This window comes from Ambystoma mexicanum, chromosome 7q (genome assembly GCF_040938575.1).
Source record: "Ambystoma mexicanum isolate Mex_15411 chromosome 7q, UKY_AmexF1_1, whole genome shotgun sequence".
Taxonomy (NCBI): Eukaryota; Metazoa; Chordata; class Amphibia; order Caudata; family Ambystomatidae; genus Ambystoma; species Ambystoma mexicanum.
The window spans coordinates 337,868,030-337,886,129 of NC_090941.1; the positions used below are offsets into that span (position 1 = coordinate 337,868,030).

Sequence of the window (18,100 nt, forward strand, 5' to 3'; positions counted from 1 at the left end):
CGTCATGCATAACACGGGTGAATCGTCATAATCTTCCCATGTCTAAGCACTGTCGGGAACAGGTGTTATTCTCACTACTTTAATAGTCCTCAATTTATCGACTGCACATGGATAAAGGCTCGAGTTGTCCCTGACACTGGGTTTGAACTTGAGAAGTGCAGACTGGCTGCATCCCTGAAGCAAACATTGACCTTATGAGCTGTTAATGTGAGGGATGGCAAATAAAGCCTCGGCTCTATTTTATGGGTCCTAGGTCTGAAGGCGTGCGCAAAAGGTTGCAGCATGGATTGCTGCACAAAAGCTTGCAATCCTACACGGCGCAGCCTTCTCCGCTTCCTTGTCAGGGGGTGCCATGCCCCCGCACACTAGGCAGCATCCTATGCATCTCTTAACCCGCTTCTACACCCTCCCCCCACCTGCCTGCTGCGGGCTCCGGCCTCCAGTGCCCTGCTTCTTGGGCTCTGCATCGCGCATACTTGGGGCACAGCACAGCGCGCTTGTGTTCAGAATGTTTTATGATCCAAGCTTCCGGGTTATGTTATGAAGATCTGAAGCCCGCTTCCTGTTTCCCATAACATAGAGCACGCAATGAGTCAGGAGCAGCACCAACATGTTATTTGTACAAACTCTTTGTAGGTTGATTTTTATAGAGCAATGTGTGGCTCTTTGATGTGAAGAATGATCTCTTCTCAGTCAACCCATCGAACAGAGACAGCAGCCGGAGAATCTCGCGTGACTTCACGCCATAGACTGCTGAGATCATACTGGCTGCCGCGTTGCCTGTCAGCATGCGCCGAGCGCGACCGAATATGATGGAATTAGATCGCGTTCACATCTTCTCCGAGCAGCTGACCTTGTCCATTCACTATTTTGAAACATGTTGTTGCCACCGGGCTGCAGATGCCGGCAACAGCCGCGCGGCGCAAAGAAGTGCAACCATTACAGAGCGCCGCGTCAGGGAGCCATTCACCCCGGCAGAGCACCGTGGACACAAGCTCCCGATTACTAGCGTCTAGAAATAGCAGCTGTCAGCGGCAACGCGTACGTCTATTTTAGGAGAAGCGGTGCACTGGTAGCGGTCGGGTCGCTGATAGAAGCGCCATGAATAGGGTTTCAAGTTACCCGAAAAACCTCTCCACCAAGGCTGTGCTCGCGACGGCGGACCGTTTATTTTAATTGTTTTAATGTCAGTGTGTTGAAATATATTTTCAATTTGCTGCCGCAACCCTGTTTTATCTCCCATCTAATAAACATCTTCCAGTGCTGAGAATGGAAGTGCGCGGAATTTCTGCTATGTAATCTCCTGCTCCCAAACGTGGGGTTCACATGGGACAGCCTGAAAGAAATTAGATCTGTCTTTGGCTATTTATTGCGAGGGTAAAGGTTGTATAATAATATTTAAGTTCGCCGCGGGTTCAGAGTGTGGACCGAGTAATAAGGGGGCTTACTGGACTCCCATTAGTTGTGGATGTTGCAAGGCTGCTTTCCGAAGCAAAAGAGCAGGCATTGTTTCCGCATTCCTTCAGCATCCCCGGCGTGCCCTCTGGATGTCGGAGATTTCCGGAGGTTTTTTCGCAGCGTTTGTCGAAAGGTATATAAATCTGTATTGAGCGTCACTTCATGCTGCCAGTGCCAGCATAGGAGCGCGATCTCATTACACGCCATTGACGAGGAGAACAACGCACTTGCCCACGATCACAACAGATGTCAGTTAAAGGGGAACAGTCTGCCTCTGGTATTTCTTTCTTCAATTGCTTTAAATCAAGCACCTTATCACCGAAAGCGAGCAACCTTGCTTTGGCAACTGCTAATTGCATTTTCAAGATCATCCTTCCTGGGAAATGGCAAGAAATAAAAGACCAGCACAAAGCCCGAGGCATCTAATTTTTTTCTTTAAACATGTGTTAATGTGCAAAGAAGCTTCCTAACACAATGGCATCTTAACTCATGGCTTTCTGTGCCTTTCCATGACAGTGTTCTTTACCATCACTGCTAATACATGTTAACTGGTTGGGTGACTGGCGTGGCGATGATGGTGGCTAGGCATGGGAAATAGTTTTGGAGAGCCCCTTTTAAGCATGTTCAACCTTTTCACTCCAGCTGGGATCGAGAAGAAACTTTGGGCTCTTTGGTCACAGCGGCTACATTATACATGTGTTCCCATTACAGAGTGTTACATTCTCAAGTAGTCTCATGGTCATAACTTACGTAACTGACATTGTTAGGTTGCTGTGTTTAGTCTTGTACATGAATTGCATTGTTAGGTGTAGGCCTCTCTCCCACGATACAGGATACTCAAATATAGCTGTGAATAGTCCGTACACAACTTGCATTGTTAGGTCTCTGTATTTAAACTAGTCGATGGACTCTCAACTCTAGACCCGGGCAAACAAGCAAATCTTGCAGCCTACGGTTGCTCACACCAGTAATGTGGACATGGGCCACAGGCACGGCCAAACATCCATGCACGATAAAACACGTCAACGGTTACGCATATTCAGCCTAGTTCACATGTAGCCGTCCAGGCTGAAACACCTGACGTACATCAACATCTCTGACACTAGCATACAGCGACCACCGCCCGGTATAGCTGGCCACACATAGACTCTCCCAACAACAGCAACTAATCTCAAGAGCACCCACCCACGTGCCTGACCACTACTGGCTGCTTAGTCGAGCCTTGCCAGCCACCCAAGTCTTAGAATGGCAAACATGGACACACGCATCTAAGCTAATCCCCTAGAATCTCTAACCACATCGACTACGGTCACCAAGGGCGTTCAACCAAGGAAAAAGCGCATTGAGGCCACACAAGTGGGGAAAGAGCACTATATAAATAACAAATGCAATACAATTTAACCAGTCACCGGTGCCTGTGTGTTTACTTGAGGTATGCTGATCAGCACTGCCACAAGGGCATGGTTGTGTGTTGCAGTCTTGTGTCTGCTGATAATCTCCCATGTCTATATCTTGTCATATTTGCATAGCAGCAATTAGCAACAGTGTGTGTTAGATTTGTGTATTTATCTGATAGATGGAAATCTAATTGCATACCAGAGTGATGTTTAAATGAAGCAAATAATAATACGTTTATTGTGAATTAGTTCAAATGGAACTTTACACAATCAATATAAAATACAGAATATATCTAATAAATTAAATTAAGTTAATACCAACATCCAATCTACACATTACACTTTAAATAAATATAAAATGTAAACATATAACATATAAATCCGAGTGCAATGCAATACAAGACTGCCTAAATAAGTGATACAGGTCCCACTTGTTATATATCCTGTGCAACCCATGCCTACATGGTGGTACATGTGGCAGGATAATCACAAGGGACACTAGGCACTAGGCACCACACTAGCCTCATACATCAGGCAAGTAAGGCAAAATAAGCAAATGATGTAAAGTCACAGCAGAACTTATGTTGCTTAAAATACAAATGAGCAAATGTTGATCAATATTGACATCCTCTCAGCCAATCAGATTGATCAGATTGCAGCCAAGAACTACAGGTAATGACTACATTCCACACATTCTGACTTCCAAAGCAGACAGGGAATCAACAGGAAGCCTTTCAAGGCACAGAAATGCCATTTCCCCGCAAGACTCCTTCTCTGGAAGATTTTTCTTTTTCCACGGCTCCTTCAATGATGTGACTGCAACATCAAACTGAAAGATAACAAATGTAACAGTAGGTACACTTATATATAGAGAAACCATTTCCTTTTACATTAAATGCTGATTGTAAAATGGTCCCCTTTCATCCGAGTTTACAGTTAAAATGTCTCTCTTATAAATACGGTATTCTGTTTTTTAAACATTAAATAATAAAGCCACATCTCAGCTGCTAACACGTTTTGTGAATTGAAGTTTCTCACTATTAAACCAACGTGTTGTACTTCACCATCACAATTCCAATACCTATACTGCTATTACCACTGGGTGCTGATAGCCTTACTGACTTGGGAGGGCTATAATGAAACAAACACAAAGTGATGAATCAATAGTGATTTGTCAAACAAGTTTGAACACAAGAAATATGGATATCCTTATTCAAACGAAAGAGCATAGTATATTCACCTCTGCCACCAACATCATCATTTTCATATTTTTACTGAAATATTGTTTGTGGACAGGGTATTTTCAAACAGAAATACCTGTGTATCAGCTTCCTTTTTGGCTGATAAATCTAGACAACGAAGGGGACATATTTCACCTACGATGCCTATACAACAATGATGCTTTTTGGACTTTCATTTGTTTGATTTTGATAATGATGTACAACTGTTACAAATATTAGCATAAGAATCACAGGATGTCCAGATATAATTGAACCGCTAACCCAGGACTTATGACTGATGCACATTAATGTCAAGTGTGGTTATGATAACATTGGGATCTGCCCTATGGCTTGATTTATGATCAAATGAAGTATTAAAACTTGTTGAACAATAATGTATGTATTTATTTATTGGGAATTTGTATGGCACTTATACACAAGTGTTTCCAGGTGCCACAATACAAGAGGAGTGTGGGGGAGGAGGGGGGGATATTATAAGAAAACAGCAACAAGAACAAAGCAACCGTTATTTTGGCCTTGTGACAACCCTACCGTGCAACTGCTTGGCAGGGTGATAAGTGCATGGGGGTAAGGTGGAAGAGGGAGAAGTGCAATAGTGGGGTGACCCCAATGGGGGGTGGTCAAGCAAGTGCTTTTCAGACCAGGGAGGCTAGTGCTATGGGAGAGAGGGGGAGGGGAGGAAAAGTGCAGTGGAAAGGAGGATTGGGTTGGGATAGTCCGGGGAAAGGGAGACTGAGGGTAAGTGCTGGTGAAGGATGCTGAGAAGGACTTGTAGTGGGGTGGTCTGGTCCCTGTATGACTCTGAAGGGACTAGGTCCCAGTCACAGCAGGAGGTGGAGAGCTTAGCACAGAAGGTATAGATGGAAGGACGAGGAGAAAAGGAAGGTCTTGAGGAGTTTCCAGAACTTACGAAGATCCGGCTCCAGTCTGATGGGGAGAGGGAGGCTGTTCCAGAGGGAGGCACTAGCCGAGGAGAGGGATCTACCGCCCACTCTCTGCTTGGATAAATGTTTGACCTGGAGATAGTTGGAGCCAGAAGACTGAAGGATTATGCCTGGGATGTATTTAGGGAGGGAAAGCTGGATATAGAGAGGTCCCAGGACCCAGGCAGCCTTGTGAATGATGCAAAGGGGTTTGAATCGGTGAATGGCACCACATATTCAACAAGTCATGCATGGTGCATGTTTGTATTTGTATCTGCCTGACTGATATAGTAAAGCTATGAGTCCCCTATAAAATAGGCAAGCCGCAGCATCATGCTAAATGCATGCCCTGGAACCAGCCCTGGTCCCTTACAGGCGAACAGGATGTGCAGTACATAAGTGGAGGGCATCAACCACACCACACAACTATACAACGCACAACTCAAAGTGGACAGGTAGCACTGACAAATCAAGCAATAATGGAGTTGACGTTCATTGGGAGCATTCTTGTCAAAGGTAGAGAGAGGGAGCAATTACCCAGATATGGAAGCAAGCACCATCAACATGTATGCTATAAAGATCTCCAAGCGTTAGCGCCATTCTTCCATTCATCTCTATCTCGCATAGATCCTTAGTGATATTTTGAATAATTTAAGTAATTCCCACATAGAGTTGAACACGGCGTGAAAAGGCTGATGTTGCAAATTAACCTTGGAGCGTACCACGTCTTTCTTTACCAATCAGACAAACCCAGAATCACACACTCACCAGTGTTAACATAGATAAGGCACCTCTTTTGTGCTCCAGCACTTTCATTTAATATAACAAAATGGTGATCATTGTACAAAATACAATTTATTGGGTCCAATTGGCCAGATCTAATGTTTGTTGTCATGCTTTCATGCACTGATCAAATTAGGAAGTGTTTATAATAACAACAATTTCATTTAGTGTTAATGATTCGTTATTTATATACAGCACCTAAGCACTTCACATTGAACATATTTACATAAATTACATACATTAATTATCTCCACTGAAGTTGGTACTCATTTATCGACCTCAGGTTTTGCCGGGATTTGAACCTGTGAATCACACATAGATCACAGCAGCAAGCGCTCAACCCGCTATCTTTCATTGTCTGCTCCACTTCTTTTAAAAATGAGCCATAGGTGATCTCAGATCAGTTTGCCAGCGAAGCACTCTCACTGAGTCGTAGGTGCTTGTAAACAAGTGTAATGCCGTACAGTCACAGCAGAAGAAAGGGCCCAAACAATGCACAGGCCCTTTAACATTTCATACTATTAATAAAAAATGCCTTTACAATTTTTTCTTTTCATGCTGTTTAAGCTTGTGATGTTTGAATGAAAAACATGGAACGATAACTTGGCTAAGGCAAAATGTAAGCTTTTGACCTTTGTTAGTCAAATTGCCACAGTATGATTTTGTTTTGCATGACTAGCCTGTAATGACCAAAAGCCTATAACAATAGCGCTGCACAAAAAATATGATTTTCGAGCCATCACATGTTATATAATAAATGCATATTTTGTGATAGAGAGATTGTATAACCGGAAGCAGGCATGTGAGAGAAACTTTGGAAATTAAAAAGTGAGAAAAAAAACAAGTGAACAGTACAGTAGATCATCTAGTTTTTCAAGAGCCACGTCTACCTCGGGCACTCTCCTGCAAGTCGATTACTTTCATGTGAAAGCATACTTTATTGTTTGAACTTGTATTACTCTGCCAAGTGTCATTTTTACCAAGAGACTGAGTGTCTGTTTTAAACTTTCTCTATAAAGTTAGAGCAAATATTATTAGCACTTTTAGTACTATATGCACTGTCAAACTTCCACTAATGTGATAAAAAAAAGTGCAGCACAGATCATGGGTCTGTAGACTTTGGCTCTCAAGATGGCTTGGACAAGAGCCCCCATCAGTGCCAGCCAGCATAGTCAGCGTTGGGGAATAATTGGAGTCAGTGTGGCAAACATCTGAAAAGTTGGGGCACAGGGGGAGTGGCAGAGATGCTTTAAAACTCCCTCGCTTTGGATGTCACAAATCTAGCCCTTGCCTTGACTGATGCGCATCAATGAGTTGCTCCTTCTTGGTTTCTTGTAGAGGCAGCATCCATAGATGGGAGCTTGTCTTAGATAGCCCCTGCCTTGGCTGGTGCGCATCAATGAGTTGCTCCTTCTTGGTTTCTTGTAGAGGCAGCATCCATAGATGGGAGCGTGGCTTAGATAGCCCCTGTCTTGGCTGGTGCGCATCAAGGAGTTGCTCCTTCTTGGTTTCTTGTAGAGGCAGCATCCATAGATGGGACCTTGTCTTAGATAGCCCCTGCCTTGGCTGGTGCGCATCAATGAGTTGCTCCTTCTTGGTTTCTTGTAGAGGCAGCATCCATAGATGGGAGCTTGTCTTAGATAGCCCCTGCCTTGGCTGGTGCGCATCAATGAGTTGCTCCTTCTTGGTTTCTTGTAGAGGCAGCATCCATAGATGGTAGCTTGTCTTAGATAGCCCCTGCCTTGGCTGTTGCGCATCAATGAGTTGCTCCTTCTTGGTTTCTTGTAGAGGCAGCATCCATAGATGGGAGCTTGTCTTAGATAGCCCCTGCCTTGGCTGGTGCGCATCAATGAGTTGCTCCTTCTTGGTTTCTTGTAGAGGCAGCATCCATAGATGGGAGCTTGTCTTAGATAGCCCCTGCCTTGGCTGGTGCGCATCAATGAGTTGCTCCTTCTTGGTTTCTTGTAGAGGCAGCATCCATAGATGGGAGCTTGTCTTAGATAGCCCCTGCCTTGGCTGGTGCGCATCAATGAGTTGCTCCTTCTTGGTTTCTTGTAGAGGCAGCACCCATAGATGGAAGCTTGTCTTAGATAGCCCCTGCCTTGGCTAGTGCGCATCAATGAGTTGCTCCTTCTTGGTTTCTTGTAGAGGCAGCATCCATAGATGGGAGCTTGTCTTAGATAGCCCCTGCCTTGGCTGGTGCGCATCAATGAGTTGCTCCTTCTTGGTTTCTTGTAGAGGCAGCATCCATAGATGGGAGCTTGTCTTAGATAGCCCCTCCCTTGGCTGGTGCGCATTAATGAGTTTCTCCTTCTTGGTTTCTTGTAGAGGCAACATCCATAGATAGGAGCTTGTTTTAGATAGCAGTTGATGGTTCATACGCCTACAGTCTTAGCATTGGCAGTGGAACAAAGAGGTTATGCCCTATCAACAGTTAGCTTTAAGGGGAGGAATCCAAGTCTGGCAGTGGTGGAAAACATATATCTGAATACATATGTGTTACTGCTCTGCCAAACTGTGTTTCATTACCAAAACCCTTCCTTTATACCAATTTTGAGGAGGAAAATTCATCCGCCCAGAATCAGTACTGCATGTGACATTACTACATGTGATAATATGGCATTTCCCCATGGAATTATATGGCATTGCAAAATGCGGAATAACTGACTCTGGAACATGTGGACCCTTCAAGTTGCAGCATGCTTGTTGCATGTAATAATAGTACGTCTGTAGGTCTGTTTTACAGCAGGAAATACTACCGAATGTGCAATTCCCTTAGTGGGCGAGGCTTGACAATCCACAGAATAGTGAAATCAACTTCGGTTTAGAATTGGCAAAACATGGCAATAACCTCCACTGGTTTTTACATTGAAATAGTGGTCATAGAAAATATTTTTGAATATCATCCTGAGATTCTCAGAGCATACAGACCACGAAAAGTGTTGATCAATCAGTCGCATGGTCTGTATAATACTACTCCACCCTTGACCCAAGATCAAGCTGAGGTTCTGAGGAGGGGGAAATGCCAGGGTAAAACTGGTTTGCCCAGATAATTCTCCCCTTCAAGTGAATTCAGAACATTTCAGTAGGTAATGCAGCCACAAGTATGTGATCACACCATACAAGTGCAAATGCATTGAGGCATGAGTCATGCCTACTTTGATGTCTACAGCCGGTTCACCTCATGGAATTGCAGTGGGAAAGGTGAGTGCGTGCAATGGATGATGCCACCCCTTACCTCGACCATGCTTGTGAGCAATGGAAAGGCGGGGCTGAATGAGAATGGAGTTCCGGCATGCATGCTATCTCGCCTCAAAACATCTTGCCATGTATGTACACAGCGCTATTGGAATGGCTCTCAATAGCAGTCTCTTCTCTTGTATTTTCAACCAGGCTATATGTGCTGCGAAAATCCTGAAAACCAGAATCACTCTCTTTATATATAAGCATGTATGTCCTCCTTGACTAATCCTGTGAAGTGTATGCAATTTACACAAATGGGACGAAGCAACTTGTAGAGGATGTCTGTGAGTGAAAACTGTTTTCTCCGCTTCTTGCTTCCTATAACATAGGCAAACATTGCCAACTCCTCAGGCCAACCCGTTTTAACTGCAAACATCTTATGAGATTGAGGTTGCATGGTCTCTGGACAAGGTGTCACTGTTGTATGATTTCAGTTTCCCACTCCCACAAACATCACACATCTATCATAATGAGAGTACGCAGCAGTCTAGCGTGTGGCTCTTCCTATAGCGTTGGTAGGAGATCACAAGACTTCTTAAGGTGGTATTGGCAATCTCTTCCAGGTGGTTTGTAGTATTCAGCCTCGGTGCACTGAATGCTTGAAGTGTGGTATAAGAGTGAGAACGTAACGCAATCATGATAGAGCATAGTGGATCTGGGGTGCATAACAACATGGTTTTTGAAGTGCAAAAAAGTGTTGATTTCCAATCCTTTAATCACATTACCCAAAGAACTGGATTGTGTGAGTTCTGTATAAGCATACTGTGAACAGCCAACCATATATTGAAATCATTGTTTGGAGTGTAAAGTATCGTGATGCCAATTTTAAACCAGAAGGCGGCTAACACAAATAAGATAATTGACAAGACGCCTGTAAAGGCGCTTTGAATATTTGTTCACATATATAATATATGTTAGATAATATTTGTTTTCCAAAAGAGTCTTCAGCACTGTAAACTCAGTCTCATTAGAGGCTGCTTTTAACAGGCTTATAAAGTTACTCATTAATGTTATCTTGTATCTCCGCAGCATTTTCATTAAAGAAAATTCAGCAGAAAGCATTTTCTCTTGATAGCAGGAACCAATTTGCAATAAATGTTCTGGAAACCACTAGGGAAGCCATTACTGTGGTCTAATAAAAACAGACAAGCGTAACTTGTTCTATATTTTTGTTTCAATCACATACAGATGAGACCCCACTCTCCACGCCAACCGCACGAGACTGCTTTGACAAACTTTCCATGTCCGGGCATGGGCAGCAGCTTCCGCCAGGCTTTCCATCTCCTTTCCTCTTCCCCGACGGACTGTCTTCCATAGAGACGCTGCTGACTAACATCCAGGTAGGCTGTCGCGGCGATTGGCTCGCGCAGGTGTACGGTTGCCAGTCGCTGGGTTCTTGAAATGACTAGACGCTATTATTTCAGCAGCTGTACGAGCAATTTGGATTGCACAGGAACCACATCAACACAACACGCTCATTCGATTCCAGAGGAGAAATCTTTGCTCAATAGATGCCAAAAGTCATTTGTAATGTTCTCTTTCTTTTAAAAAGAATGGTCGTAGAGATTTCACTGAACCTTTATGTTCTAACTTGAAACGATGGTATGCAACATTTCACACATTCTGTGTTGAAAAGGATGTATCTAAACATACAAGTTCCTCTCATTCGATATATATCTAAAATCACGTATGTAAAATCGATAGTTTTCTAGTGGACAAAAGGTGCATTGGTAGGTATTGGCAAGGTACAGACATTCTACTAAAGCAAATTCATGCACAGTTTGCAATGCTGCCCATTCCAACCAAAATAGTGTCTGTAAAAACAAGGTTAATTAATTACATCACCATTAAATGTATTTCTTTGTAAAATTATAAATGACATAAATGTATATTGACAAACAAAGACAAAAAAGTAATTGACCAAACAATTCCAAACATTGCAGCTAGAATCCACAAACTCTGCAGCACAGAATGCCCCCAACAGGAAGATGCACGGCCATGGTACAATGACACCGGCACTTAGCTACATGTGGCCAAAGCTTAGCATAGCATGTGCAATACATTTAGGTAATGAGGAAAGAACTTTTGCCTGCTCACAGATGGAAGATAATGGCAGTATCAGCGGGTCCTTGGTTAATTGTGAGCTCTAGCATCTATTTATTTTATAGATGCTTGCGGTGTCCAGTTATTAATGGGATAAGGGTACATTTGTTTGAATAAAAATAGAAGCATAATAACAGTTGCAAGTTAATTGTAAAAGTTGTTTTTCAGAATAGTTAGCAGGGAAAGAGAAGCATGCGTGGCTTTTCACAGTTCATGTACATTTGATATTTGCAATTCTGAACATCATGACTTTTACGCTTGTCGACATTCTCTATCGAGTTGTAGTCTTAGAGTTGCATTTTAATATGTAATGTCAGTGGTCCTCAATACGACTCTGGAATTTGCAATTAACGGGGCATTACAGCCCCGGTGGACCTAGTAATTGCCCATTCCCGGGCACCAGAACAAATTTGCCCACATGGGAATGGGGAGGTCGGATGCACCCTCACCATTCGTGAATGGTGCCGGTGCATCCGACATGCTCTGCTTGCAGGTCAGACCTGGCGGGCGAAAAGGTACCCGCGAGCAGAACTCGTAGTTTGCCGGTCCAGTAACAACAGTGGCGGTAGCTTACAGGCATTGTTGTTACCGGACCGGCAAACTTGTAATGAGGCCCAGTATATTGTACACATGTGGTTGCTGTTATAATTGCCACACCCCTATTTCACTGTGAACGTTGGCAAAACATTTTAATTTTAAAAATCAATTCTAAGAAATATTTGATACAAAGTACATGTTGCTGTATCACGTGTTAGCTTTTGCCAACAAGGGTACATTCAAAGAGACCATGCTAATGTCCTTTGTCGTCTATTTGTTGCATAGTATTCTTCATTTAAATCCTTTGCACTTAATGATTGGCCTGAAAATATAACCAGGGATCCAGATTATATGTTGACTTGGGAGTATTTTACTTCTTGTTCTTTTTAAAATTGGGAGTATTTTTTTTTAGGGCATTAACAGTGTATTTCCCATTCCCAGTGGTGAGTTTTTTAGACAACAAAAAATGTATTCTCAAACTCATATCTTTTTGAGATCATACTTTTTTTGCACCTAGATTTTCAGCCACTTAAAAAGATACATGTTCACCTTTCCATTCCCTGATTCCTCACAAACGATTCTTGGAATGAAAGTCGAAGGAAGCTTGAGGTTTGGAGATGTTTCAATTGTGCTGAGTGGATCAGCAATGCCTTTACCATAATTCTAACAATCGCATATCCTTGAATCGCAGTTCCCCTGTCTTTGCAGGGAGGACCTGCTTTTTTTCTACATACCACAAAAGCAATGAATCCAATATTGCTACCTCGTCTTTTGTTCAGGCATGCATTACGATGTTCCAGTAAGATCTGAATGATCCGAAACAAGTGCAAGTATTGCATCTTAAATAAAGTTTCAGGTAACTATATTTAGTGAAGGCCTAAACATTATGTGCTTATTATCTAGCGCTTTAAATGCTTTTTATTACCACCCAATGAAGTATCCTGCATATGACAAAGGTTTTCTTGGGATAGGTAAGTAGAGCAGATAATACATATAAAATTCACATTGGAAGAACATTTGAGAAAGTTAAAAATATAACTTAATTCACTCAAAGCTTTGTAAAAAGATTAAGGGCCTGATTCATGGATTTTTTTGCACGGTTCAAAGTGACTTTGCACTGCCGACACACACCCTGATTCATGGAACAGTGCAAAGTGAGTGCAGACTGAAGAGATGCAGTATTCCGATGGGATGATAGGTCATGCGATCCCAGAAGCCTTTATGGGTTATGGAGATCCCATTACCCCTAACCCAAGAGAGAGACAAACCGATTACCCCAGTTAAAGCTTGTGGAAGGGAACCCGAAGGAACTCAAAGACACTGAAGGTATTTGAAGTCACTGCAAGGACCCTGTGGCCAAGGTCTTCAAGCAAACCTGTTTGATTGAACTCATTCTTGTGAGCTTATAACCATGCCTGGCAAGAAGACCACCAGAAACCAACCCAGGTTTCCTATTCTTCTGTTGAACCACTATGTTTTTTACAAAATACCCCCTAACACATGTTTGTATAGAGTGAGGCCAAGCATAGGTTTAGACACAGATAGACTATTATCTTGGATTTTCAGACATCAACGGCCCTTAGAAACATCATTTGAGGGAACCATCCCTTTAGAGTTAGGGCCAAGTAGGTATTACTCCACCACGAAACTTTAAGAAATAAAGGTTTTGAAAACAAATTTTTGAGTCTGTGCCTCTATTGATACCATGCCTTTCTCACAAAGGCAAGAGATACAGGATACATTTGTATTAGCAATGCCCCCAAGGAACTTCTGGAGGTGTCCGCCTCTGCCGTGAAGGTGCCTCTGAGTTCGTTGAGGCATACTATCAGTGACATTGTGAACATTTCCTTGAGAGCTTGGAATGATTCCTTGGTTTCCATCTCTCATTGGAAGGGTGTCCCTTTTTTTAAGGATTTAAGGTACGAGAACCTAGATCTCTAGAGTATTGTGGACAAACCTCATGTAAAATTTGGAACGCCGTAGAAAGCATTGTAACTCTTTGACATTTCATGGACTAGTCCAATGCACTACCACGGACATTTTCTGTGGATCCATCTTTATAACCATAGTAAGTTATGTGTTGGTGGTGGAATGAGAAGTTCGATTATTTGGCATAAAATAATTCTCATGGGCCCTTCACAACACTCCTCAAACATTAAGTACATGAGTGGTTTAGGACATGGACAAGGCCAGGATTTCATTCAAATAAATGATGACACATATACCAAAGATTTACCAAAAGATGGTCATCATAAAATGCTTGAAGGCTGCTAGCACATTGTGCAATTCGAAGGGCATCATAAGATATCCATATTGCCATCATCAGTTGAGAAATGCTGTTTTCCTCTCAGACCCTGGATGTAGCCTAGCCAGATTTTAAGATCATTTTAGGACTACATTGAGAGATATTGCATTTGCTTGTTTTAAAAGGAGCAGTTACCAGTTTCCCATCATGATATTCTGCTGTCTATAATCCGCAAAAGAGTTCAGTTTAATCTGTTTTAGGTATAGAAATTAACAGAGGCCTTGTGGGGAGGTGTAAGGCTGAATGAAACCTTGATGTAGACTTTGAGAATCACATGTTCTTATTTAGACATCATGCAAATATCTATGAACTGTATAGTAATAGCACACCGGTCCAGGATTTTCCTTGGAATAGGAAACATAGCGGATTGGGAACATGACGGGGCACTGCTTGCCCTAGAATATATCTTACCATTTTACCAATCGATTATGGGGTTATGGAAATCTCACCAAGGAATATCTAGGGGCACCTCGAAATTTGAGGTTGCAATGCAGTTCAAGGTGAACAATTCCTGCTGCCGTTAGGAACAATTCACGTGAACTTGGCAGGCTTGCACTGTTTAGGGTTGGAGATCAGGGCAGAACCAGCTACAGAGGTGCTAGGCTGCATTTTGAATTTGGTACATAATAGTATCACTTGTTTTTTGACAAATGCTAAAGCATTAATGTTCCCTGTGTCCCATTGTCAAGGAGGGCTTGTAAGCGATATTCAATCAACACTACAGCTAAGTCAATGCCTAGTCTGGGATGCTGAGGAAAACCCTTATTGATGTATTTTATATTCAGTTCAGTACTCTGGATGACCACCCTTGTATAACACCCCCCTCTTAGAATCCCCCTGACCCCACTGAGCCAAGAAGTAGGTTTGTTTTGCAAATTAAAAGGTTTATTTGAAATTTTAAACCATATATATATCACACTTTATAATAAATTAATATCTGATAGTACACTTAGACATATGATGTTGATCAACAATGGGTAATCTGGCACTAGCACACTTCTTTACAATCAATGAGGAGTTGGTATAGGATGGATAAAGTAGCAAAACTACTTTTATGATTTCAAGGGAAAAGCAATGAGGAATAAAATGCAGTACAGAAATACTTGATATGACTTCAACAAAACAAGCAATCACTTTTCTTTGACAATTCACCCCCCCTTTATGCAATGTAAGGAGAAGAAGAGTAGAGCACACAGTTCTTAGAAATGCAATCAAATATAATTCAGTTCAATTCCCCCCCCAGCAACTTAGAGAAATCAGGTATGAGTTTTAAAACACAGGCCCAAGTGCTTTGAATGTGGTGACAATGAAGTGAGAAATATGCTGAAAATGCTTTTAATTCCCTTTAGGAGGTTCAGGGTGAGTGAGAGATACTTGGGATGAGTTCAGGCTCACTTTAGCAATGATTCAGGGATGGTGATTAAGAGGCAAACGAATTTTTAGCAAGGAAAGAAATGACTGCTGATGGTTACACGTGGCTGGACTTTTAACCAAATCGCAAATCACGGTAAAATTTGTGAGTGCGTGAATCGTGATTACGGCAAAAGTATAAGGATTAGCTTCAGAGGAAAGTTAAACCAAGTTCCTAGCCCAAACGGTTCCAGAGATACGGACGATTAAATAAAGGTAGTTTTTCGGATTTAAAGTAAACTCAAAATGACAGGTGCAAGCTTGCAGCTTCAGAATTGACAAGTGACAGTGGTGCAGCTTTACAAAATGACAAGTGACAACTTCTAGGAGGCAGTTCTGGTTAGATTAAAATAGTTTGGACTAGATTATTTTAAACTAAGAGCTTATTTCTGTCACAATCTGACCTAAGTACTCACAATATATTTTGGAAGGACTGGACCTCGTCACGGATCTGATCAATCAGGCTAGCGGCACTTCACAGCGATCTGGTCTCTGGGTCTGCGGTTCTGCACGGTCTGGTCTGGTCTGGCACTGGTCTGGTCTGTCCGGATACAGTGGTCTCTGCACGGCTCCTGGATCTCTGCACTGGTCCTGGCAAAAGTTCTTGGCAAGGGATTCAAGCAGCTCGCCCGGCTGTGAGTAGCTTGCAATGATTTGAGGCCTGCTGCAGAGAACTCAGCTTGTGGTTTTAGGCCTCTGATTTAGGTTCTAAAGTATAAGTCCTAGGTTCTGGAGTATGTAGCTGGAGTCAGTCTGGAACTGGTATCTTCTGGATGTTGTGTGGTCCGGCAAAACGCTCCGCAGCAACTGGATTTGATTGTCCCCTCTAGCTTCCAGTGGCTCTTTTTATGTCTTTTGAAAGTGGTGTGTGCGCAGCATCACTAAGCCAGCCCCTCTCTCAACTGATCATTGGTCAAGCTTTTCTCTCTTCCTTGATTGGGGGAAGGAAATGTGAGTCAGGGGGATGCTGTAGGTTTTATGGGTCAGAGGATCCTCCCCTGGTCAATTTGCCCACAAATCTATATTTGACCCAAATACATATTGCACAGATACACAGTTGTTTAAAATTACATGCACCCATCACATATCACATGAGGTATACTCTGTTCAAACTCTGCTCTTCCTGGGGGCTTGCATTCAGAAATGGCAACATTTTGCGCTTTTTAGTGGGTTATGCAACATTGGTTTTTCATTAAAATGTATACAAATGTACACCCTCCTACTACCCATATCTCAGTAACTTTCCAGGTCGCTAGCTTAAATACAGTGTCTACAATATCAATAAATAGTGGGGTCTTGCCCCAGAACATCACACAAATTGGAGTTTGGGCTTGAATTGTAGGCAAAGTTTCCATTTTAAGGTTCCCCACATTTCACATTTCTGTCATCCGGTTACCAAGAGTTATCAGTGTTTCTGTAAAATATATAGTTTGCTTTCAATTCAGTTCTCAGAGTGTTGGAGTCCGCCTCCAAGACTTGGGTGGGTCAGTGATCACATGTGTCTCCTGGCCGGCAGGTCTTTGTTGACGGGAAACAGTCAAAATCAACATATTCTATTCAAGTGCAAGAGCCTATTGTGTGGTCTCCAGGAGGCTGCCAGCCAGTCTGCCTTCTATCAATCAAGAGGTCATGTGAGATTCTAACTCCTGGTGTGAATCTCTGGAGGTAAGAGGTTTCCCAGCCTTTTGGCCTGTTAATCAAATCAGATTGTCTCTGGGAACAGCAAGTGGTTAAGTTTTTAATTAAATGCAGTCTTTTGATGTCTCAGTTGTCACAAGAGGCGGATTGGCTTCTGAAGTATCAGTTCTCCTGTCAGAGTTTAGACCGCTAGCGCCCCCTTGAGGTATTTATCGGTACTGCGTCCATTTTTTGGATCAGTCTTGAATGAATGCATTCCAAACAAGAGATTTTACATGGAAGTATATTATCCAGGTTCAGCACATGACACTGGTGTGGTTCTGCAGTAAAATAATTTTGTGCCCATAATTTAGCCATGTTTGACCTGAAGAAAATGAATTCCCAATAGTTATGGGTTGCTTTTGGCAATCAGCATTGCCCTTTTGCAATGGTTTTCAGGCTACTGTGTGTAGCTCAATGGTGGTTTTAGGCAGTGCCCTCCTGTGCTCACAACATAGGCAAAAATGGGTGGCACCTATTCTTCATGGATTTTCCTGTGCATTTTCTGGGAAGCTCTGGCCATCATGATGTTTTCAATGCCAGTAATGCACAGTTTTTGTGGTAGGGCTCGGATGCATGGTAAAAACATCCCACACAGAATAAATTGAACCCTAAAAGTAGCCTATGCACCTTAACAACAGTCCAACCTTTGAGGTCCGCATCATTCTTGAATAGGAAGATCTTGACCCTATTGACTTCCATTTGGAGGGCATCAGCCAAGGTACCTTAAAGGGATTCTACTACCCCATTAATACAAATGATGAAACATTTGGGTGTAAGAATGCACCCATGCCTAACATGGCCTGTCTGAGGTTTCCTGCAACACCGATGTCATGCAACTGCCTTGATGTACAACTTGAATTGCTGTCAGCATGGGTGCCCTCTCCCATATTCCTAGGGAGGCTTTCATAACAAGGGCCTACACACTGTTTAAAAGGCCTTTAATAAGAGCAATACATTCAAGGGGAAAAGAAGCTCTCTTTGCTACTGCATACTTGTATACATTATTGCGTGCAACAGTCA

General features: G+C 42.6%; 1 protein-coding gene across 6 annotated transcripts in view; it reads left to right on the forward strand.

Annotated features, from left to right (window-relative positions):
* The window catches only part of DACH1 (dachshund family transcription factor 1), a 642,674-nt gene that overhangs the window by 523,807 nt on the left and 100,767 nt on the right, over window positions 1-18,100 (forward strand). For all 6 annotated transcript variants that reach the window (XM_069639021.1, XM_069639020.1, XM_069639017.1 and 3 more), the window contains one exon: window positions 10,234-10,385. In XM_069639021.1, the coding sequence (XP_069495122.1) occupies window positions 10,234-10,385 (152 nt within the window). The remainder of the gene's footprint in view (window positions 1-10,233; window positions 10,386-18,100) is intronic.